A 24,307-nucleotide genomic window follows, 5' to 3' on the forward strand; every position below is an offset into this window, starting at 1 on the left:
GAGAAGAATGTGTATTCTGTTGCTTTGGGATGAAATGTTCTGAATATATCTGTGATGTCCATCTCATCCAGTGTATCATTTAAGGCCTTTATTTCCCTGTTGATCTTTTGCTTGGATGATCTATCCATTTCAGTGAGGGGAGTGTTCAAGTCCCCTGCTATTATTGTATTATTGTTGATGTGTTTCTTTGATTTTGTTATTAATTGGTTTATATAGTTGGCTGCTCCCACGTTGGGGGCATAGATATTTAAAATTGTTAGATCTTCTTGTTGGACAGACCCTTTGAGTATGATGTAGTGTCCTTCCTCATCTCTTATTATAATCTTTGGCTTAAAATCTAATTGATCTGATATAAGGATTGCCACTCCTGCTTTTTTCTGATGTCCATTAGCATGGTAAATTCTTTTCCACCCCCTCACTTTAAATCTGGAGGTGTCTTCGGGCTTAAAATGAGTTCTTTGGAGGCAACATATAGATGGGTTTTGTTTTTTTATCCATTCTGATACCCTGTGTCTTTTGATTGGGGCATTTAGCCCATTCACATTCAGAGTAACTATTGAGAGATATGATTTTAGTGCCATTGTATTGCCTGTAAGGTGACTCTTACTGTATATTGTCTCTGTTCCTTTCTGATCTACCACTTGTAGGCTCTCTCTTTGCTTAGAGGACCCCTTTCAGTATTTCCTGTAGAGCTGGTTTGGTGTTTGCAAATTCTTTCAGTTTTTGTTTGTCCTGGAAACTTTTAATCTCTCCTTCTATTTTCAATGATAGCCTAGCTGGATATAGTATTCTTGGCTGCATGTTTTTCTCGTTTAGTGCTCTGAATATATCATGCCAGCTCTTTCTGGCCCACCAGGTCTGTGGATAAGTCAGCTGCCAATCTAATACTTTTACCAATGTATGTTACAGACTTCTTTTCCCGGGCTGCTTTCAGGATTTTCTCTTTGTCACTAAGACTTGTAAATTTTACTCTTAGGTGATGGGGTGTGGGCCTATTCTTATTGATTTTGAGGGGCGTTCTCTGAACCTCCTGAATTTTGATGCTCGTTCCCTTTGCCATATTGGGGAAATTCTCCCCAATAATTCTCTCCAGTATACCTTCTGCTCCCCTCTCTCTTTCTTCTTCTTCTGGAATCCCAATTATTCTAATGTTGTTTCATCTTATGGTGTCACTTATCTCTCGAATTCTCCCCTCATGGTCCAGTAGCTGTTTGTCCCTCTTTTGCTCAGCTTCTTTATTCTCTGTCATTTGGTCTTCTATATCACTAATTCTTTCTGCTGCCTCATTTATCCTAGCAGTGAGAGCCTCCATTTTTGATTGAACCTCATTAATAGCTTTTTTTATTTCTACTTGGTTAGATTTTAGTTCTTTTATTTCTCCAGAAAGGACTTTTATATCTCTGGAGAGCGTTTCTCTAATATCTTCCATCCCTTTTTCAAGCCCGGCTAGAACCTTGAGAATTGTCATTTTGAACTCTAGATCTGACATATTACCAATGTCTGTATTGATTAGGTCCCTAGCCTTCGGTACTGCCTCTTGTTCTTTTTTTTTGTTGTGAATTTTTCCGCCTTGTCATTTTGTCCAGCTAAGAGTATATGAAGGAGGAAGTAAAATACTAAAAGGGTGGCAACAATCCCAGGAAAATATGCTTTAAACAAATCAGAAGAGATCCCAAATCGTGAGGGGGGATTTCTCCCCACTCACGATTGGGTGAGGGATCTCCTCTGATTGGGATCTCCTCTGATTGGGATCTCCTCTGATACGGATCTCCCAATCTCTTCTGATTGGGATCTCTTCTGATTTGGGGATAAAAAGAGGTTCAAAAAGAAAGAAAGAAAAAAAAGAAAGAAAAAAGAATTAAAAAAAAAAGAGATTGAATTAAAAATTCAATCAAGAATTAAAAAAAGAGATTGAAGAGATTGGGATCTCTTCCGATTTGGGGATAAAAAGAGATTCAAAAATAAAGAAAGAAAAAAAAGAAAAAAAAGAATTAAAAAAAAGAAAACGAATAAAAAAAGTATAAAAAAGAAAAATATATATATATTAGATAAACTAGTTAAAAAACATTAAAAAAGAAAAGGGTAAAAGTTAAAAGAAATTTTAGCAGAAGAAGAAAAAAAAATGAAAAAGAAAAAAATTAAATTTACTGCAAGACTAAAAAATCACAGGGAGAAAGCCATGAGTTCCGTGCTTTGTTTTCTGTTCCTCTGGAATTCTGGTGCTCTCCTTGGTATTGAAACCGCACTCCTTGGTAGGTGAACTTGGTCTTGGCTGGATTACTTGTTGATCTTCTGGGGGAGGGGCCTGTTGTAGTGATTCTCAAGTGTCTTTGCCCCAGGCGGAATTGCACCGCCCTTACCAGGGGTCTGGCTGAGTGATCCTCTCGGCTTTGCTTTCAGGAGCTTTTGTTCCCTGAGCGCTTTCCGTAGAGTTCCGGAGGACGGGAATACAAATGGCGGCCTCCTTGTCTCTAGCCCGGAGGAGCCGAGAGCCCGGGGCCCCACTCCTCAGTGCGCCCTTAGAGAACAAGCGCCCAGTAACTCCCGTCTGCCTGACCTCCAGCCATGGTCGGAGCCACCGAGCCTGCGACCGGTTCAAGGCAACACCGAGCTGTGAGCTTACTGTGGGCTCTGTCTCTGTAGCTGGCTTTCCCGTTCCAATATCTGCAAGCTCTGCAGTACTTAGACACCCCTGATCCTTCTGTGACCCTGCGAGACCTGAGGCCACGCCGACCCCATGTGGGCTTCACCCCAGTTTAGCCTCTGGAGCGATTTCCCTCAGCGGAACAGACTTTTAAAAGTCCTGATTTTGTGCTCCGTTGCTCCGCCGCTTGCCGGGAGCCGGCCCCTCCCCCCGGGGTCTATCTTCCTGTCGGTTTGGATTCACTTCTCCGCCAGTCCTACCTTTCAGAAAGTGGTTGTTTTTCTGTTTCTAGAATTGCTGTTCTTCTTCTCTTCGATCTGCCGATGGATTTGCAGGTGTTTGCAATCTTTAGATAAGCTCTCTAGCTGATCTCCTGCTAGCTGAAGTAGTCTCAGCCTGCTACTTCTCCGCCATCTTGACTCCTCCCTGGATTTTTCAAATTTTTTGAGGGAGGCTTGGATGGCTATGTATTTCCCCCTTAGGACAGCCTTTGCTGTATCCCATAGGTTTTGGACCAAAGTGTTTCATTCTCATTGGTTTCCATGAATTGTTTCAGTTCTTAATTTATCTCCTGGTTGATCCAAGTATTCTTAAGCAAGGGGGGCCTTTGGCTTCAAGGTGTTTGAGTTCCTTCTGAACTTTTCCTTGTGATTAAGCTCCAGTTTCAAAGCATTGTGATATGAGAATATACAGGGAATAATCTCAGTCTTTTGGTATCGGTTGATTACTGATTTGTAACCCAGTATGTGATCTATTCTTGAGAAGGTTCCATGTGCACTTGAGAAGAATGAGTATTCTGTTGTTTTAGGGTGGAATGTTCTGTATATATCTATGAGGTCCATTTGTTCCAATGTGTCATTCAATGCTCTTGTTTCTTTATTGATTTTCCGCTTCGATGATCTGTCTATTTCTGAGAGAGGCATGTTAAGATCTCCAACGATTAGTGTATTCATATCAATATGACTCTTTATCTTGATTAACAGTTTTTTATGTAATTGGCTGATGCCATATTGGGGTATAGATATTTACTATTGTTAGATCATCTTGGTGGATAATCCCTTTAAGGATTATGTAATATCCTTCTGTATCTCTGACTACAGTCTTTAGTTTAAAATCTAATTTATCTGATATGAGAATCACTACCCCAGCCTTCTTTTGAGGCCCATTGGCATGAAAAATACTTCTCCATCCCTTCACTTTCAGTCTGGGTGTATCTTTAGGTTCAAAATGGGTCTCTTGTAGACAACATATGGATGGGTCCTGTCGTTTTATCCAATCTGCAACCCTGTGCCATTTTATGGGTGCATTTAGACCATTCACATTGAGAGTGATTATTGATTGATATGTTTTTATTGACATCGAGTTACCTTTGAAGTCTTTCTTTCTGTAGATTGTCTCTATATTTCTGTTCAATGCTATTCTTGGGATTTTTCCTCTTTTATAGAACCCCCCTTAATATTTCCTGCAGTGTCGGCTTGGTGGTTGCATAGTCTTTTAAACCTTGCCGGTCTTGGAAACTCTTTATCTCTCCATCCATTTTGAATGTCAGTCTTCCTGGATAAAGTATTCTTGGCTGCATGTTCTTCTCATTTACTGCCCTGAATATATCTTGCCAGCCTTTTCTGGCTTGCCAGGTCTCTGTAGACAGGTCTGATGTTATTCTGATGGGCTTTCCTCTGTAAGTAAGGAGCCTCTTTGCCCTAGCAGCTTTCAAGAGATTATACCTACAATTATAATTCCTCAATTTGACTATCAGGTGTCATGATTTTTTTTGGAATGTATAATCTTGGGTGGAGACTGTTCAGCCTCTAGTACATGAACACTGGTTCCATTCGTGAGATTGGGAAAATTTTCATGAAGAACTTGTTCCACTATATCTTCTAGACTTCTTTCTTTTTCCTCCTCTTCAGGGATTCCAACAATTCTGATTTTGGAACGCTTCGTGGCATCATTTATTTCCCTGATTCTGTTTCGTGGTTTCCAAGCTGTTTGTTCCAGGCTTCCTCCTGATCCTTCCTCTCTATCTTCTGTCTCAGTTACCCTAGCTTTGAGAGAGTTTAGATTAGATTGGAACTCATTGAGAGCATCGTGAACCTCCTCCCTGTTAGCTTTAAGCTCTGCCCTAACATTGTGAACATCCTGTCTGGTCGCTCTCAGCTTGGCCCTAATCACTTCTGTTTGGTCATCCATGGCTTTCTCCAACCTAGCTATTGCCTGGATAATTGTTAGCCTGAATTCTCTTTCCGACATATTGTCTATGTTGATATCCGTTAGCTCTCTTGCAGAAGGTCCATCCTCTGTATTTTTCTTCTGTTGGGCATTCCTCCTCCTAGTCATTTTGGTGGGAGATGACTGAACAGATGTAGCTGGATGTATTAACCATGGTGCAGTCAGGGTGCACCCTGGAAGACTTCTGAGCAATCAGGATTCCCCACCCAAACGAGAGACAAAAGAAAAGGAAAATAAAAAAATAAAAAATAAAAAAAGAGAGAGAGAGAGAGAGACAGGAAAGAAAGAGAAGATGAAAGAGAAGGTTTAGCCCAAATGGGCCCCAATGTAAGATTTATGAAGTAGACAAACAAAAACAGACAAACAAAAAGACTGATATAAGTATATGACAAGAGAAGAAAATATATATATGCAAATAAAGGAAGAACCTCGTCAAAAAGAACCCCAAGTGTAAGATTTATATACTATCAGGACAAACACAAAAACACAGAAACATTTGTGGAAGAAAAAGATGGGAGAGTTGTTATAAATTCTCATTGTGGGCGAGGAAGGTTGTTTTGATTCTTCCTGGATGTATCTTGATATCTTTGTTAAGGGACTCAACTTTCCTAAGATAAAGGGAGATTAAAAATTAGTTTACCTATAGGGGTAGTATTGATTGGGGAAAGGGGATTACTTTGAAGTTTAACTCTATATGAATATTAGAAGATAAAAAGAAAAAGGAATAAACTAGACTAAACTAAACTAAAATTTTAAAAAAGAAGGAATTCAAAAAATAGAAATGGAAAAGAAAAACATAGGTGTAGGTATCAAAAAGTTCAGGTTAGAAGGTTATTACGGAATTTGATGTACTGTACAGCTCGCTGTGATAGTTATTAGGTTAAAAAACTTATATATATATATAAAAAGATGAACCAGAATAGTGGGAATGAATGAAAAATAAAAGTTTTCCTATGAAGTAGTGGTTGTTCTCTTGTAGTCCTTTTTTTTTTTTTACTCTTTTTTTTTTTTTTTCTTTCTTGGTTTGTTTTCTGGGGGAGGGGCCTGCCACATGGGTTTTCAGTCAATGATGTTCCCTGACTTAAGACCTCCCTCCCTCCTCAAGGGGGTGGGCTCTGAGGAAACTGTTGCTGTTTTTTTTTCTTTTTCAGGCTTTTGTTCTCTGGCGGTTTTTATGTTTGTTTTCTCTCACTTACGTTTTTTTTTTTCTCACTTTGACCGCTTTTCATGGTTTTTGTAGTTTTAGAGGAAAACAAACCGCACCCTGATCTCCCTCTCAGAGAGAGGCCTCATTTTGGCTGCGCAGCCTAAATAAGTTACCCCTTGGCCGCTGGCAGAGCAGGTTTCAAGTTGCAGTCCCTGGGGGCGCAGGATCTTTTGCTTGTACCCAAAACCAAGGCAGTGGCAGCTATCTGGGCAGCTCTAGACCACCAGAGAGGTTCCAAGCAGCAATCGCACACTGAGATTGTCCCGCTGGCCTGGGGTTGGGAGTGCCTGGTCTTTCTGGGTCTAAGAGCGCCCGGCTTGTGCGCACCAATTTCAGGGAAGGCTGAGGTTCACGCGTGGGTCTCAGGCTCTGAGAATGGGGTGCAGGTCCGAGACCACCAGGCTGGGCTTTCGTGCACCTCTCTGGGGGGAGATTTTGGTGCAGGCTCTGAAACAATTGCACGTATCAAAGGGCACCTGCTGGGCCTTTATATGTCTCTCAGGGGAGTATCTCAGGCTCTATAGTAGTGCTCTCACGTTCTGCTGCCAGGCGTGGCTCCCATCCCCTCACAGTAAACGGACCCCACGCGTTCTCGGGCGTGCTGTTCGCTTAGGGACCAAGAGCTGGTTTCTCTGCTGAACTCGCTCTGCCTCAGCGCCAGGGGAGGCTGTCCTGGGACCGGGGACTTAAGCCCCTGTCCCTAGCCGTCCCGATTTCCACAATTTCCCCCCGCGATCCTTTGCTCTTTTGGAGTGCTTTCAACCAGTCTCCAAGTTAATGCTGGTCCCCAGACGCAGGGCACTCTCACTTGTATTAGGGGTATTACTTTCCAACTGGTCACCTCTGGTGGATCCCTCCCCCTTTTGTTTATCTTCCGATATCAGTCGCCGTTCCCACTCCACTTTACCTGCCCACTGGCATCTTCTCCCCCTGTAGAGATCCAGACGTGTATAATTCTTGTCTCAGGCTGATTTCATGGGTGATTGGAGTTCTTTGGTAGGTAATCAGCTCACTTTGGGGTACAAGTTGAAAAGGCGCCTCCTCCTACTTCCCCGCCATCTTGTCTCCCCCCACTAGTATCCATTCTTAATTTTAAAAACAACTATATATGTGTAATAATATAATACTCCATTTTTATTAAAGCAATACCTGGGTATATATCCATGTTAATAAATTTAAAAATATATACTGGTAAATGTTACTTCAATGGAGAGACAAACAAATATATCTTAAAAGGTAATTTTATAAGAGTACTTTAATGAAAATGTGAGTAAATCACTCACATAATTCACATAATATCCAACTTGGTTCCCTTGGGGTTTTTGCAAAACTTCATAGAGAAAGGAGCCAAACTTCTGAGGTAATGAAATCATTAGGTTCTATTAAAATATCTCATTTCTGATCTATATCCAGATATCTATCTTCATGCACACACACACATATATTCACATATCTATCTATCTATATACATATATATAATATGCATACATATATATGCACATATAAATTCATATATATATACAAATACATATTTAGGTATTTGTCAATCACCATTTGGGACCCTGGAGGATAGCTTGATTTCAATACCAGCTTATATCTCTGAAGCTCTGAAATGTTCCCTCGGGATATTTTGGGGTATATAACATTTCCTATCAGGCTCAAGTCAACAGTCTTCATATCAAGAAGTTAAGAACTTGCCCAGAGACTGTGATGTTCAGACAACCAAATTCCTGGAAAATTGGACCAGATATATTTTATCTCCTTGTTTTTACTTCCCAAAACTAAGGTATTTAACTAGAACAATATAGGGTTCAGTGACAAGATAATTTCTATTTTAGACATAGAGGTAAAGAGGAAGAAGGATTTAAGGTTGGTACTAACTGCTTTTTTCCACCCCACAAAGGTAAATGTTTTATTCTATTTACCTAGGCTTAAGTCAGAAAGTGATGTAAGACAATGATGCAGGGGCTGTTGGAAATATTTATTCCCCACTTTTGGCATAAAAAATACATTTAGATGTTCATAATGTTCATAACGTTCATAATCTTTATATCTATATAAAGAACTGAATAGGAATATGTGCATTGGGAGTGATGGCAACCAAGAATGGACCAATCCTATGTTAGGGAGTAATGGGAAATACATAAGAACAATCCTAGGTCATGAGAGTCCATATTCAAATTTCTCTTGCTGCCTACCTGCCTTCCCTTTTTTTCTTTAAGTGTCTGATTTTACTTGAGTTAAACTCTGGAGATCCTTCCTTACACCAAAATATATTTTATGTCAATACATATGATGTGGCTTTACTTACCAGGAGGAACCTATTGTCATGTCATAAGAATTCAGAATGGTTTAGTGGAAGGAGGTAGTATGATTCCTGACAGTTGATCTTTGTAATGCAAGGGCCTGATTTATGTTTTGATTGCCAAGGTATCCATTTCAGACAGGCACCTGTTTCAAAGATGCTCTTAGATAAACAACACATTACCAGCCACAGAGCTAACTAGATAATACCCACACTTCCTTTGTTTTACAGATCTCTGGTGATTCTGATAATTGACCATTTGGTTTCTTTTTCTTGCTGTGCTTTAAATTCCCAATCTTACATTTTAAATTCATTTATATAAAGAGTGATCCTGAGATATCCTAGGCTCCACCCTCAAGCTCAATAAAAGCAGAACCGCAGGCCCCCACATACTCCCCTGTCTTCACTTCTCTGTGTGGTCCCATTTGCCATATGATTTCCAGGACTCATAAGTAATAAACTTTTTTCTCTTTCAAAGTTTTCTGATGGTTTCTGCTGAAGGCAGCTTGCAAGTCATCACAAGAATCACAAGGACCAGTCCAACCACAACACTGGTTATCCACAGGCTGAAACCAGCTCACAAGGTGGGGTGTGGGTATGGGGAACAGATCACTGCCAATAGATTTTGGAAATGAGGATTGACAGTGAGTGGTATATAAGGCTGTACTTTATGAAAGATGGGAGAGGTATAGCAATATCCAGAAACACTAACTCTACTCCTGGAACAGAATATCATTAAATTTCTCCAGAAAGATATATTGAATTAGACTGTGGGAAATAATTTAAAATTTTTTAAAGAACAGATTAAATTTGTGATTAATATTGTGTCACTTTGATTTAAACTTCTATCACTAGCAGGGCATTTGTCAAATGAATTGAATCTCTACAGAACCTAAAAATTATTGTAAGAATAAAGCCATTCCTAAATGATTAATATAATCTTTATGAAAAAAGAGCATACAGAAGATTATTTTATAGTAGTTACTATACGGGAAATATTAAGACCTGGAATTAAGCATTGTTCAAACTGTCAACATTGGCTTACATTAAAGATGAAGCTGCAAATGGGAGTAAATATTTAGAACACAGGGAGTTACAAACTGAGGGAGACAGGTGATCATAACAGTTTATAAGTTAACAGACTAAATATATATTTTTTAAAGAGAGAATAATAGTACAGAAGTGCTAGAAGTTCTTTTAAAACATGACCTCTAAGGTTTATATTCCTATAATTGTAATATATTTATCTGTGCTATATATTTAAATTTATATTTTTGTAAATGATATGTGACAGTTCTTTGGAGTGTGTAATGTTGTAAACTCATTTGCAAACAATTTTTAAGTGTATTTAAAACACTGAAGAGGGGTGACTTGGTGGCTCAGTGGGTTAAAACTTCTGCCTTTGGCTCATGTCATGATCTCAGTGTCCTGGGATCCAGCCCCACATTGGGCTCTCTGCCAGCAGGAAGCCTGCTTCCCCCTCTCTCTCTGCCTGCCTCTCTGCCTACTTGTGATCTCTCTGTCTGTCAAATAAAAAAATAAAATCTTAAAAAATAACAAAACACTGATGAACTCAGGATTGCAGTTTTGGTCCTACAGGGGACCTAGTGTTGTGCCCAAATTTTGAGACCCCCCAAAGACGACCACCAGAGTCCAGAGTCAAAGCCAAACAGCAAGGGTCGTTTATTACCAGTTCGAACCCGGACCTCCGTGCACTCGTTGCCGATGACGCTAAGAGGTCCCGAGCTCAGAATCACAACACGTTTTATACACTATTTTTGGGGAGGCAGGGACTTAGCATACATCATAGTATCTTGTAACAAATTGCCACATACCATGGGAAAATCAAAAAGGAACTCTATAATATGGCTGGCGTGCTACAAAGCTGGAAAAGGCTGGGAATGAATTATTGGTTAAGGCAAAGGGCTCTTCAGACAAAGGGTCATTCTTCAAACTAAGTTGGCGCTGCTAGGGTATGTGTCACCTCAGGATTGACCGGGGTCTTCCTGTCAAGCTGCGGGGCACCAGATGGTTGTTATCTCTTGGCCCAGAGCTGGATGGGGGGTCCGAGAGCAGTCATTCTGTTACATCCAATTCTGGTTTCTCTGGCATCAGATGGCTGTTATCTCTTGGCCCAGAGCTGGGGGAGGGGTCCGGGGGCAGCCATTCTGTCAGGTTCAATTCTGGGAGGGGGATGTGTGGTTACAGAGTGTCTATAGAAAGTCTGCTGGTATTTTTCCATCTCCTCATGGGCTAGCAAGCGAAGGTACAGAAGCAGAAATAGCGGTAATGGTTATAATTTAGGCATCTCACTAGATGTCCTAGTCTCCACATAATCCAGACTACCATATTTTGATGATTTGTCTAAATTGAAGATTAATAACAAGTCAGATATGTTAGCTTAAAATCAAATCATTGGCAATAATTTGAAAATGGGAGCTTTCATCAGATTTTAGTGTCAATTTGGAAAGTCTTAATGTAAATACCTACTGTATACTAACAAGTTACATAAGAGGATTTCTGTGTTTCTCATGATTTAGGTTATCAGTATATTATCAAAGATAGAGCAGAATTATCATTGTTAAAACAATCGACTTTAATTTAATCAACTTTAAAGTCATCCTATAACTTTTACCTAGAATTTCTCAAAAAAAAAAAAATTCTGGCCCAATTTTTTTTTCTTTAATTTCTACTTCATCTGAAATTAATATGTCTGCTCCAAATTTTATGTGTGTTTTCTCTGAGGATTGTATATTATTTAACTTTGTTCTTTCGTTTTCTTTATGATATGGACCTCTATACCATACATACATTTTTATAAAATTAACAGATTTATTTCTACTTATATAGGGCCATTTACATAATTTATCCTAATAGCCCAATCAGTGTATTTTATCTGCCTTTTGTCAGTTTAACATTTTATTGATTTATTTAGGAATCCTTTGGTTTCTCTGTTTTATTGATACCGTTTTATTTAATATTTTTATAGTGATTTATGCATTTACATTATTTTTATTTTTAGAGGTTCCTTTTGTGTTTTCCAAATAATAGTAATTAAATGATATTTCAATATTTTTAAAATATTCTGACAGAGGTACTTGTCAGTATGCTATCTGAGAAACATGATGTCCCTATCTCAGGCTATTATTTCCTTAGAAGAATCCTGCTATTCAGAGATTGATGAAGTGTGTCATGATTGGTTCCTATTTTTAGCCCTATCCTCAACTTCCTAAAGCCCACATGCAAAACACATTACTATATTTTTTCTCAAGATATGATATATTTAAAGTTCCATGGTTTTTCATGTTTGTTTTTCTGGAATATGTGTATAGTTATTAATATTTAAGTAATATTGTTTAATAAAAATAGCTTCAGAAAAATAATAACCAACTTTGTCTTTTATAAATGGACACCATTTATCTATTAAAGAACTAGGTGAGTATTAAGCACTAAAAAGAATTTGTTGTCTACATTGATAAATGAATGAATAAAAATACACATATAAAATAATCTATTTGGTTTAAACAATATTTATACTCAAATTCCCTGGAAGTCAGAAAAAATTGTGTTTTTTTTGGCCATTGAAATGTACCTTGAAGAAAAAGGGCAAAAGAAATTAAGACAGGGGAACCCTCTTACACTGTTGGTGGGAATGCAAGTTGGTGCAGCCTCTTTGGAGAACAGTGTGGAGATTCCTCAAGAAATTAAAAATAGAGCTTCCCTACGACCCTGCAATTGCACTCCTGGGTATTTACCCCAAAGATACAGATGTCGTGAAAAGAAGGGCCATCTGTACCCCAATGTTTATAGCAGCAATGGCCACAGTCGCCAAACTATGGAAAGAACCAAGATGCCCTTCAATGGATGAATGGATAAGGAAGATGTGGTGCATATACACTATGGAGTATTATGCCTCCATCAGAAAGGATGAATACCCAACTTTTGTAGCAACATGGACGGGACTGGAAGAGATTATGCTGAGTGAAATAAGTCAAGCAGAGAGAATCAATTATCATATGGTTTCACTTATTTGTGGAGCATAACCAATAGCATGGAGGACAAGGGGCGTTAGAGAGGAGTAGGGGATTTGGGTAAATTGGAAGGGGAGGTCAACCATGAGAGACTATGGACTCTGAAAAACAGTCTGAGGGGTTTGAAGTGGCGGGGGGGTGGGAAGTTGGGGTACCAGGTGGTGGGTATTATAGAGGGCATGGCTTGCATGGAGCACTGGGTGTGGTGAAAAAATAATGAATACTGTTTTTCTGAAAATAAATAAATTGGAAAAAAAAATTAGATGCAAGCAAAGTCATAGGCTAAGAAGAATGGGGAAACTGTACAAGAAGGTAGTAATGGAAACAGATTTTCACACACCCATTTCTGATATATTTACACGAATGTGTAGTTCTTAAAGTGAAAAGAGTGGTACCAATTTTAAATTCTCACTTTTTAGATAAAGAAACTTAAAGATGGCAATTTCATATTCTTTGAAAGAGGCATCTTAAGTGCCAAAGTGCTTGACTAAACTAAGTACAAAATAAGTATTTTTTGTAAAAAACTGGGGGGAGTAAGTTAAGACTTCTTTTTCCAACTTTGAGATAAAGAGACACTCATTTGAGAAACCCTACACTACAATGACTAAAAAGAACTTTGTGTTCTTTCAAATACTGGACGGAATAAAGCAAAATGTAGCATAATCTTTATCTTTATCAATAAAGATGCAATCAAAAATAAAAAGAAAGCAACATAAAAAAAAAAAGAAAAGAAATTAAGACAGTGACTATGACCAAGACATTTTCTCTTTTATCTCTATCTAGGAGGACCCACACATTCTCTAAGATGATTAATGATCATCCTAGCTTGATGATGTTAATGCTAAACCCTTGAAGAAAAAGGGCAAAAGAAATTAAGACAGTGACTATGACCAAGACATTTTCTCTTTTATCTCTATCTAGGAGGACCCACACATTCTCTAAGATGATTAATGATCATCCTAGCTTGATGATGTTAATGCTAAACCAAACAGACCTGACTCCAGCCTCATTCATCCTTAATGGGATCCCAGGACTGGAGGACATGCACATGTGGATTTCCTTCCCATTCTGCTCCATGTATGCTGTGGCTGTGGTAGGGAATTGTGGGCTCCTCTACCTCATCCTCTATGAGGACTCCCTGCACAGGCCGATGTACTATTTTTTAGCTATGCTTTCCCTAACTGACCTTTTTATATGCTCTAGTACAATTCCTAAAGCTCTCTGCATCTTCTGGTTCCATTTCAAGGAAATCAGCTTTGATGGATGTCTGGTCCAGATGTTTTTTGTCCATACCTTCACAGGGATGGAGTCTGGGGTGCTCATGCTTATGGCCCTGGACCGCTATGTGGCTATCTGTTACCCTTTGCACTACTCTACTTTTCTCACCAATTCTGTTATTGCAAAGGCTGGGCTTTCTACCTTTCTCAGAGGAGTGTTACTCATCATTCCCTTCACTGTCCTCACCAAGCACCTGCCCTACTGCAGAGGGAATATAATTCCCCACACCTACTGTGACCACATGTCTGTAGCCAAATTATCCTGTGGGAATATCAAGGTCAATGTCATTTATGGTCTGACGGTTGCCCTCCTGATTGGGGGCTTTGACATCCTGTGCATCACAGTCTCCTACACCATGATCCTCCGGGCAGTGATCAGCCTCTCTTCAGCAGATGCTCGACAGAAGGCCTTCAGTACCTGCACTGCCCACATCTGTGCCATTGTTTTTTCCTACAGTCCAGCTTTCTTCTCCTTCTTTTCCCACCGCTTTGGGGGCCACACAATCCCTCCATCTTGCCACATCATTGTGGCCAATATTTATCTGCTCTTGCCTCCCACTGTGAACCCTATTGTCTATGGGGTGAAAACCAAGCAGATACGAGACTGTGTCATAAGGATCACTTCAGGTTCTAAGGATGTCAAATCCCAGAGCAAATGAAAGGGATTTTTGCCTGGGTTGGGATGTGAAGTGAAAGAATGCTTCTCTCTGTCTGTTTAGGCAGGAAAATTTCCAAGAATAGGTATATGCTTTTTCCAGGTAAGCATGATGAGTAGTTCATTCCCATTAAATTTTCCGCAGAATACCAACGTAATTTTTCATGCCACATCACCCTCCATATGAGTTTTTTACCTCCAGGTTTTCTGTGTAACTTTACCTCCAGGACTCAATAATATTAGGTTCCAAGAGAGAAAAATATTAATAAGAAGCTGGGATAATTATCTAGAAAATTGAATCAAGTGAAGCTAATTATTTGGGGTTAGATGACCCAAATCATTCTTTTTTTTTTTTTTTTACTGTAAGTGGAATTTCCAAATTGATAACTGTATTTAACTCTGGAAAAATATATTACATATTCTCATTATTCACAAAAATCCTGTTTTCTTAGAAATTTTTAAAAGATGAAACTAGAAAGTCTTCTGTGTGTGAGGTGTAAGCCTCTGGGGTCTTATGAGAACCTTGGTGACCTTGTACCTGACCAAGTCTGTCCTAGCATGAGACATTTAGGCAATTGCTTCCTTCCCAACTGGTGGGTTGCCTTTTGTCTTCAAGGTGGCTTTCAAAGAATTTGCAGTTTGGAAGGAGCTATGAATAGCAGTTATGAGACTTATGAAATATATTAATGACAGTTATTAATGACTACTACAAAATACAGTAAATGTATTTCTACAAGTACAGGGCTATGGAGAGCAATAGTTACTTTTCTTCTTTTGAACTGAGAATTGAACTAAGAATTGCTTGAGTATTTTCTGTATAATATCTTTCTAAATTAACATGAAGTAAGAAACTACAAATAATGATGGCTTTTACAGCATTGTCACAGATAGCATAATGAAGACTGCAAAGTTGATTTTTCCTGACCAACTTCTAAGAATAACTTTTCTCTGATGTTGGTAATTTATGCTAATTAATTTCTGTTTTGTTGAAATGTAACCTCAAGTGTTTTTTATTTTATAAAGGCATAAAACAAATAAGTGTTCATCACAAAATCATTCTCTTTTCACATTTTATTTCTATGTATCTTGATAACAGAATTTCTTTAAAGGCTACCAGTATTCATTATCCCTACTTATACATCTTGAAATAATTCTTACCCATTTCTTGTTTTCTTCAGGATATCTTTCATTGTTTCATCAAAATTGCTTTTGTCCTTTTCACAAATGACTTCATATTACTAAAGCCAATGGTCCTTCTCTATGCCTACCTTGGCCTAGCTCTCAAAAATATTGAATATAATGGATTAGTCCCTTTGTATAGAAACCCTCTCTTTTCTTTCTTTGTTTTTTTAAAATTAACATATAATACATTATTTGTCCCAGATGTACAGGTCTGTGAATCACCTGGCTTACAAGTTTCACAGCACTCACCATAGCACATACCCTCCCCAATGTCCATAACACAGCCACCCTATCTCTACCCCACCCCTACCCCACAGCAACCCTCAGTTTGTTTCACAAGATTAAGAGTCTCTTATGGTTTGTCTCCCTTCTGATCCCATATTGTTTCATTTTTTTCCTTACCTACCCCCTTACAACTCTGTGCCCTGCCTCTCAAATTCCTCACATCAGAGAGATCATATGATAATTGCCTTTCTCTGAGTAACTTATTTCACTCAGCTTAATACCCTCTAGTTCCATCCACATCATTGCAAATGGCAAGATTTTGTTTCTTTTGATGGCTGTGTAGTATTCCATTGTGTATATGTAGTATTCCATTGTGTATATGTATGTATGTGTGTGTATGTGTGTATATATATGTGTGTGTGTGTGTGTGTGTGTGTATATATGTGTGTGTGTATATGTATATATATGTATATGTGTATATATATATGTGTATATATATGTATATATATATATATACACATACACACCCCACATCTTCTTTATCCATTCTTCTGTTGATGGACATCTAGGTTCTTTCCATAGTTTGGCTATTGTGGACATTGCTGCTATAAACATTCAGGTGCATGTGCCCCTTCAGATCAGTTCAGATCACTACATTTGTATTTTTAGGGTAAATACCCAGTAGTGAGATTGCTGGGTAGTGAAACCCTCTTTTTTCTTGAATTCTGGAACACATCACACATTCTAAGTCATTCTTCATTCTCACTGAATGTTCCTTATAGTTCCATTTGCTTTCCCATTTCTTCTGAATTTCTTTATACAAGCATATCCCTGGGATCAACTCTCTTTTTGCACTCATTCTCTAGGCATTCCAGTACACATAGACATAAATGCCATTATATGCTAATAACTGCCAGGCTTATTAATTCAGCAATAGACTCATGGAAGCTCAGGTGCAAGTTCAAAGTGAAGAAAACTTCACGATACCTTTTTCTTAATGACATTCTCTCATTTCTAGGTCCTTTCTTGTTTTGCCTTTTGTTTTCATCTTATTTCACTTTTGATCTTCAGGCCATTGACATTCTCCATATGTTTGTCAAATATTCTTAAACATCTGACTATGAAGTCATTCACAAATGCTTATTTTAGAAACATATATCCATTTTATTGCAATAAAATAGTATGTTCCTTACTTTTTACTCAATTATTTTTTAAAAAATACATGTTTCATTTCTTGCTTTTGATTATTTTATGAACTTTATAAACTTTACTAGCATGCAATCAAGACTATTTTCTTAATCATTCCTTGATTGTAAATATCTAAGTTTTTTCACTCTCTGTCACCACAGATATATGATAAACATCTTTACTAACATGTACATATACACACATGCAGGCCTTTATGGAACTGGGGATATTTTATTCAGAATATATACTGTGGCATGAGTTTGCAGAGTCATAATCTCTGCACACTACATTTAATGAAGCAGCCTTAGACTGCTGGTCAACTTTTCAATACAAACAATGGAAGCCAAAAGACAATGAAATGATATTTTTGAAGTGCTTAAAAAACACTTGCAACTTAGAATCCTGGTCTCATGAATGAAGGGAAAACTGAAGGGAGGAAAATCAGAAGGGGAGACAAACCACAGGACTATGGACTCTGGGAAACAATCTGAGGGTTTCAGAGGGGAGCAGAGTGGGGAGATGGTTTAGCCCAGTGATGGATATAAAGGAGGGCACGTGTTGCAATGAGCACTGGATGTTATATGCAAATAAGGAATCACTGAACACTACATCAAAAACTAATGAAATATGGCATGGTGACTAACATAACATAGTAAAAAAAAAAGGAGATAAAATAAATACCTATTCACATAAACAAATGCTGAGAGGAAATACTCAAGTAAGTATGTTATTCAGAATATAGAATAATGATTACCTGATGGAAGCTCAGAATGAAATATAGGAATGCATAACAAAACTAACATTGAAGAAAAATACAGTGGTAATAATAACACCTATTTTATTGGTCAAAAATGGCAAGAGGAACAAAGGAAAGAACAGATGGGACATGGCAAAAAAGACAATACAAACATGGCAAACATGGCAAAACATGGCAAAAATCACATTAATGTAAGTTGACTAAGCAATTCAGCAAAAGAAAAATGAAAAATAAAATACCCTTAGAAACTATATTATTTTACTGCCTGCCTCTCCACCTACTTGTGATCTGTCAAATAAATTAATAAAAAATAAAAAAAGAAACTATATTATTTTAGAAGATATTACATATATATTATGTACATATGAACATATACATTATATATAAATACATGAATATAAATGTGTGTTTATATATATACATCTATATATTATATATTATATACTATATATGTATACATATGTACATATGTATATATATATAGACACACTATAAGAAAAAGCTTGTGTGGGTGTAAACAGCAAAGTAGATTTTAACACAATAAATATTAGGAGTAATAAAATGTAAAATTTCATAATGATTACAATGGCAATCCATCAGGAAAAAATACCTAATTTTGTACATGGTTAATATCATTATAGAAGTATACACACATAAACATACTCACAAAAGATGTGGATAGAATTAGAAGGGGAAATTGATAAATCCACAATGAAATCATAGTTGGATATTTTAACACAACCTCTCAGCAACTGAAGAGCAGAGAATTAGCAAAATACAAATAGTATAGACTATCTGAACATAAGCAACTGACTGACATGCACAGTAAACAACATCCACCAGCTTTAAATATAGTTTTATTTCTTAGACTAATATGAAACATTTACCAAAGTGAACAAGAAGAGGATGTCAAGAGCAAATTTACCCATACATCTGAAAACGTCGATGACATAGGCACCTATTAAAAACACTGCAAGCAATCTAAGAAGGAATGTAAAGTTACAGTGGTCATAGATCTATTAAGAAAATGAATTAGTTATCTAAAATCTCCAGAAAGGAACACTGCACTGTTGATGGAAATGCAAATTGGTAGAGTCACTTACAAACAGTATGGGGGTTCCTTGAAGAATTAAAAATATAAGAATACCATATGATTTAATAATTATGCTATTGGGTATTCATGCAAAGGAAGTGAAAACACAAATTGTAAAAGATATGATGCACCACTATGTTTACTGCAGCATTATTTATAATAGCCAAGATAGGGAAGCAACCTCAGTATGCATCTATAGACAAATAAATAATGAAATGAAGAAGGTGTCACACACACACACACACACACACACACACACCCCACACTGGAGTATAACTCAGCCATAAAGAAAAATGAGATTTGCCATTTGTGACAACATGGATGGACTTAGAGGGTATCATGAAATAAAAAAATCAGAAAAAGAAAAACATATACCATACGATTTGTTTTATATGTGGAATCTAAAAAATGAAACAAATGAATAAACAAATAAAAAACAGAATCAGATCTATAAATACAAGGACAAACTGATAGTTGCCAGAGGGCAGGGGAGTGGGCAACTGGGTGAAATAGATGAAGGGAAGTGGGAGGTACAGGCCTCCAGTTACAGAATGAGTAAGTGATGGGGATAGAAGGTACAGCTTAAGGAACAGAGTCAAGGGTATTGTAGTGGCATTGTACAGTGACACAGAGCAGCTACACTTGTCGTGAGCATAGCATAATGTATAGACTTGTTGAATCACTATGTTGTATACCTGAAACTAGTGTAACATTTTCTGTAAACTCTACTCAAAGGGAAAGAAAAAAAATTAAAGAAAAAAATTTAAAAATAATAAAAGAATTATTCTTTGGTCATAGAAATGATCAATTTTACCTCTACCATAGCTTCTAAATCTATTCGCTTTTCTTCACCTCCACTGCCCATCCTAGTTCAACACCCAGTCATTGCTCCTTTGGATTACTGCTATTCACCTGATCTACTTATATTTATTCTTGCCACATATAATCTGGTCTTGTCATTGCTGCAAGGTCTTAATTCTCCTTAAAACTTCAGTGGTCCCTTGTGATTTTAGCATAAATTTGCTTATAAGTCTCTGGCCTCTGTTATTAGCTCAACAGCTATATATCACATCATATCTCATTTTCTAGCACAGTTTAGGGCTTCAGCCATATTTATCCTTCTATATTACCTTGAATTTAACATGATCCTCTCATTTCAGAATCTTAAAGTTCTTGGAATCCTTCCCCTTCCTCTCATCCCCATCAATCAAACAAACACCCTAGTTAAGACCTACTCTAAGTATCCTCAGTACAAACTGGTGTTTTTTCTGTAAATCCTTCTCTGACATCAAGACTAACTTAATTCCCTTTACTATGCTATCATAACTCTGGGTACTTTTGAATTAAAGCACTTCTCCCACTTCAAAGAAGTTGAAGTTAAAAGAAATGTTAGATTCTTTGTTTAGTGTTTTATTCCCCTGTCCAAATTAGACCACAGTTTCCATGTAAACATGGACCATGACAGTTTATAGATCATTCTCTGCCTACCATATTTTGTAAACACAGAAGAATACCATACATAGTGAATAAATACTTTCTCCTCTAAGTTTTTTTTAAAGCATGACATCATAACCATAGATTTCAGAATCCCTTGAAATGTTGTAGTCAAGAACAATTCAAACACTAATAAAGTTGCTCACTTTTTATAGGACCATTATTGTTTCATAAATGAATGTATTTTTCTGTTTATATGTGATTTCAGGTATTATTGATAGGAAACATCTCTGAATTAATCTCCTCCCCTAACCTATTGGGATTTAATATCCTAGGATTTCTCCTCTCTCTATGGGCTGTTCTCTCCTCATGTCTCTCAGGGAAGTCTGTTATCCTTAGATCCCTGAGCTGTTTACTACTCCCCATAAATTCCAGAGCTTATAATTTTTATGCCGTCTGTCAGCTGAGAACACATCCTCAGCTCATGTGTAAAGCTCTTTTTTCAGTGTTATGTCTTTTTTTCCAGATAGGAAATCCCTGCCATTGCCAGGACCTCAGACTGTGAGTCTCTGCTCATAACCACTTAAATACTGAAACCTTGGCTTCATCACATTGATTAATCCCAGATGTGATGATTAATCAATGTGATGAATTGTATCCTGCATAAGGGATGGACTCTTTCCCCTGTCCTGGCAGGAAATAGAGGCTTAGAGAAGCTTTTCAAGGGGGTAAGGGCTAAAATTAGAGACTATAAGGTTATATGGTGCTCTAGAAGTGATTTCATCTATAAAACAGCTACCAGGTTATTTTCAGGGAGAATATATAAACTGTTTTCCATTGCAGGATCACAAGCCATGTCCTGCTAATCTCTAACTGCTAAAAAAAATATATATTTAAAACACAGTTTCCTTTCCGGGACTTAATTGGTTTGCACTAATATCAGTCAGGGGAAAACATCAAAGATACAAGGCTGTGTCTTTAATAGGAAGATGTGTAATTATAAATGAGTATTTGGCAAAAGTACCAGGTTTCATATAGTCCAGTGGGTCACACACTTCCAAGCTCTCAAGATGGAGCTAGGAAGCTGAAATCCTCAGAATTCTGACCTAATAGTCCAAAGTCAAAACAGCTTTATCTCCAAGATTTTTGTGTCTGTTTTGTCACAATTTGCTATGAATCATTTAGATGACTTTAGTGTTCATCAAATTACATTACCATTGAAGAAGAATGATTTGCTCCATGATTAAGCAGTGCATGTTTATTCAAACATAGAGGTAGCAAGAAATTTCTGGAAAAAACATTTATCCAATTGTGAACAGGAATCATCTTTTGTTGATGATAACATGAGAGTATTTTGATCTTTTTTGGATACGTTTTCCTATATTTAAAAGTAATTATATCAAGAATAAATCCAGGGTGTGTGTGAGTTATATATATATGTATACATATATATATATATGTATACATATATATATAATGAATCACTAAATTCTACTTCTGAAGCCAAAATTACAGTTATGTTAACTAACTATAATTTAAATAAAACTTTAAAAGAAGGAATAAATCCATAACTGCTGCATGTGCTACAAAGGAATCTAAACTTTATTTGAAAGTAAGTGTGAGGGTATGGATTATTTTAAGAAACAGAATACCAGTTTTAGGACAATCAGATTGCTGACAAGAGGAAAGAATCACAGAGAAAGGCAAATAAATATGACCATGTAAGGCTTCAGAAGCAGGGCTCAAGGAAGGGCTGCCTGAGTGAAGTAGAAGGGAGGAAGCAACAGGACAAGGAAACAGTTGTTTACCAATATGAAAGGTTTGTTTGTTAGTTCCCAGTTTTGCTAATTGGCTCCTGAACAGAACAAAAAGTACATGAAAAACAATAAAAGAGTCTAACAAAAGATGAGGCTAGTTTTGAACATGAATCAAAACATACAGTGGCAGTGTCTTCAATATTAGGCACAAGTAATTCTTGTTTATTAATTAAAATCAAAATCATCTTATTACCTGTGCCTAAATCATATATTTATATGCCTTTATAGAGTCTCTAAGACTAAACCAAAAAAAATTTTTCTATGATTTTTTCTATCATGTGACTCCTGAAATTGACAAATTTGGCCCTGAACGTTTCGCTTTCCATGCTATTCTTTTGAAATCTTCTCGAAAGTCCATAGAAGGTAGGACGTAAAAGAAGTTATTCCTCTTCCAATATGTACCATATGTATGTTTGTATATTATTAGAGTCTATGATATAACATTTTTGGAGGATATATAAAATATTAGTGGACATCTATAGCAACTGGGAATGGTGCAGCTATAAAATGCAATCTTCCATAATTCTACATTAAAAAAAATCTCCTTGTTGTTAATAAAAACTTGAAGCACAATTGTGATAAAAAAGAAGACAATCATCCACTTGATTCCACAATATTTCTGAGGAGATGATGAAAGTTTAAAAAACAACAACGACAAAAATCACATATATGTGATGATCTCAAATTGAACTGACGGAGGACAATGCAAATAAGGATTTGAGATCCATGCTGAATCCTCCCTGAATAGTCAACAATGATAATTGCTCCTTGTCATTTATTTTAAAGGCTATAGGGAATGGACTACAAAATGCATTTTGTTACAGCACCAAACTATGGAGACAGTTTAAAAATAATGTTTGATGATAATTCTGCTCAAAGAAAGCAACTTTGAAAACCATTTACTTTTTCTCTTAGGAAAAGATGTCTGCATCTCTGAAAGGCTCTAATAGCTCCAAATTCCAGGTCTCTGAGTTCATCCTGATGGGATTCCCAGGCATTCATAGCTGGCAACACTGGCTCTCCTTTCCATTGGCAATACTCTACCTCTCTGCAATCGGTGCTAACATCCTCATCCTCATCACCATTTGCCAAGACCCTGCCCTTCAGCAGCCTATGTACTATTTTCTATGCATTCTGTCTGTGGTGGACATGGGCCTGGCCACCACCATCATGCCCAAGATCTTGGCCATCTTCTGGTTTGATGCCAAGGTCATCAGCCTCCCTGAGTGCTTTGCTCAGATTTATGCCATTCACTGCTTTGTTGGCATGGAGTCTGGTATCTTCCTCTGTATGGCTTTTGACAGATATGTAGCAATTTGTCATCCTCTTCGCTACCCATCAATTGTCACCAATGCCTTAATCTTAAAAGCTACGGTGTTCATGGTACTTAGAAATGGCTTGTTTGTCATTCCGGTGCCTGTGCTTGCAGCCCAGCGTAATTATTGCTCCAGGAATGAGATTGAGCATTGCCTGTGCTCTAACCTTGGGGTCACTAGCCTGGCTTGTGATGACAGGAGGCCAAACAGCATCTGCCAGTTGATTCTGGCATGGCTAGGAATGGGGAGTGACCTAGGTCTCATAATATTGTCATACACTTTGATTCTGCGCTCTGTACTTAGACTGAACTCGGCTGAAGCTGCATCCAAAGCTCTGAGCACTTGTAGCTCCCATCTGATCCTTATTCTCTTCTTCTACACAGTTGTTGTTGTGATTTCAGTAACTCACCTGGCAGAACCCAAAGCTCCTTTGATTCCAGTTCTACTCAACGTGCTGCACAACATCATCCCCCCTTCCCTCAACCCTATAGTTTATGCACTTAGGACTAAAGAACTCAGGGAAAGCTTCCAAAAGGTGTTTTGTTTGAGCCTAGAAAAGAACACAAGGCACCAAAGACCTTCTGCATGATACACAGGAACCTTGACTTCTTCTGAAATGGATAGTAGAACTTGAAATATGATGGGGAAAGTAAATGCCTTTGGGATATCTTTTTCACTTTGTAAAAGCACCTGAAAACAACATTATAAAACATTCTGAAAAAGAATAAATGAATGAAAATGAATAAATGAGTAAAATGAATAAATGAATAAAAAAACATTCACGGGGCACTTGGGTGGCTCTGTTGGTTAAGCATCTGCCTTCAGCTCCAGTCATGATCACAGGGTGATCAGATTGAACCCCGCATTGGGCTTCTTGCTCATCGGGAGCTTCCTTCTCCTTCTCCTCCCTGCTCTTGTTCTCTCTCACTATCTCTGTCTCTCTCTCA

At 37.5% G+C, this 24,307-nt stretch overlaps 2 protein-coding genes across 2 annotated transcripts; both read left to right on the forward strand.

Moving 5' to 3' along the window:
• Nucleotides 1-13,386: 13,386 nt before the first annotated feature.
• LOC122913546 (olfactory receptor 52N4-like) lies at nt 13,387-14,352 on the forward strand. The gene has a single exon (XM_044260236.1). It carries the CDS (start codon nt 13,387-13,389, stop codon nt 14,350-14,352), a length of 966 nt encoding a protein of 321 aa, XP_044116171.1.
• An 8,613-nt stretch (nt 14,353-22,965) lies between these two features.
• Nucleotides 22,966-23,949, forward strand: LOC122913547 (olfactory receptor 56B1-like). Its single transcript, XM_044260237.1, has one exon. The coding sequence runs from the start codon at nt 22,966-22,968 to the stop codon at nt 23,947-23,949; it is 984 nt and encodes a 327-aa protein (XP_044116172.1).
• The last annotated feature ends 358 nt before the right edge of the window (nt 23,950-24,307 follow it).

Source organism: Neovison vison, chromosome 7 (assembly GCF_020171115.1).
Source record: "Neovison vison isolate M4711 chromosome 7, ASM_NN_V1, whole genome shotgun sequence".
Classification (NCBI taxonomy): domain Eukaryota; kingdom Metazoa; phylum Chordata; class Mammalia; order Carnivora; family Mustelidae; genus Neogale; species Neogale vison.

Coding starts and splice junctions, on each gene's coding strand:
- LOC122913546 (XM_044260236.1), top strand. CDS start 13,387: ATGTTAATGCTAAACCAAACAGACCTGACTCCAGCCTCATTCATCCTT.
- LOC122913547 (XM_044260237.1), top strand. CDS start 22,966: ATGTCTGCATCTCTGAAAGGCTCTAATAGCTCCAAATTCCAGGTCTCT.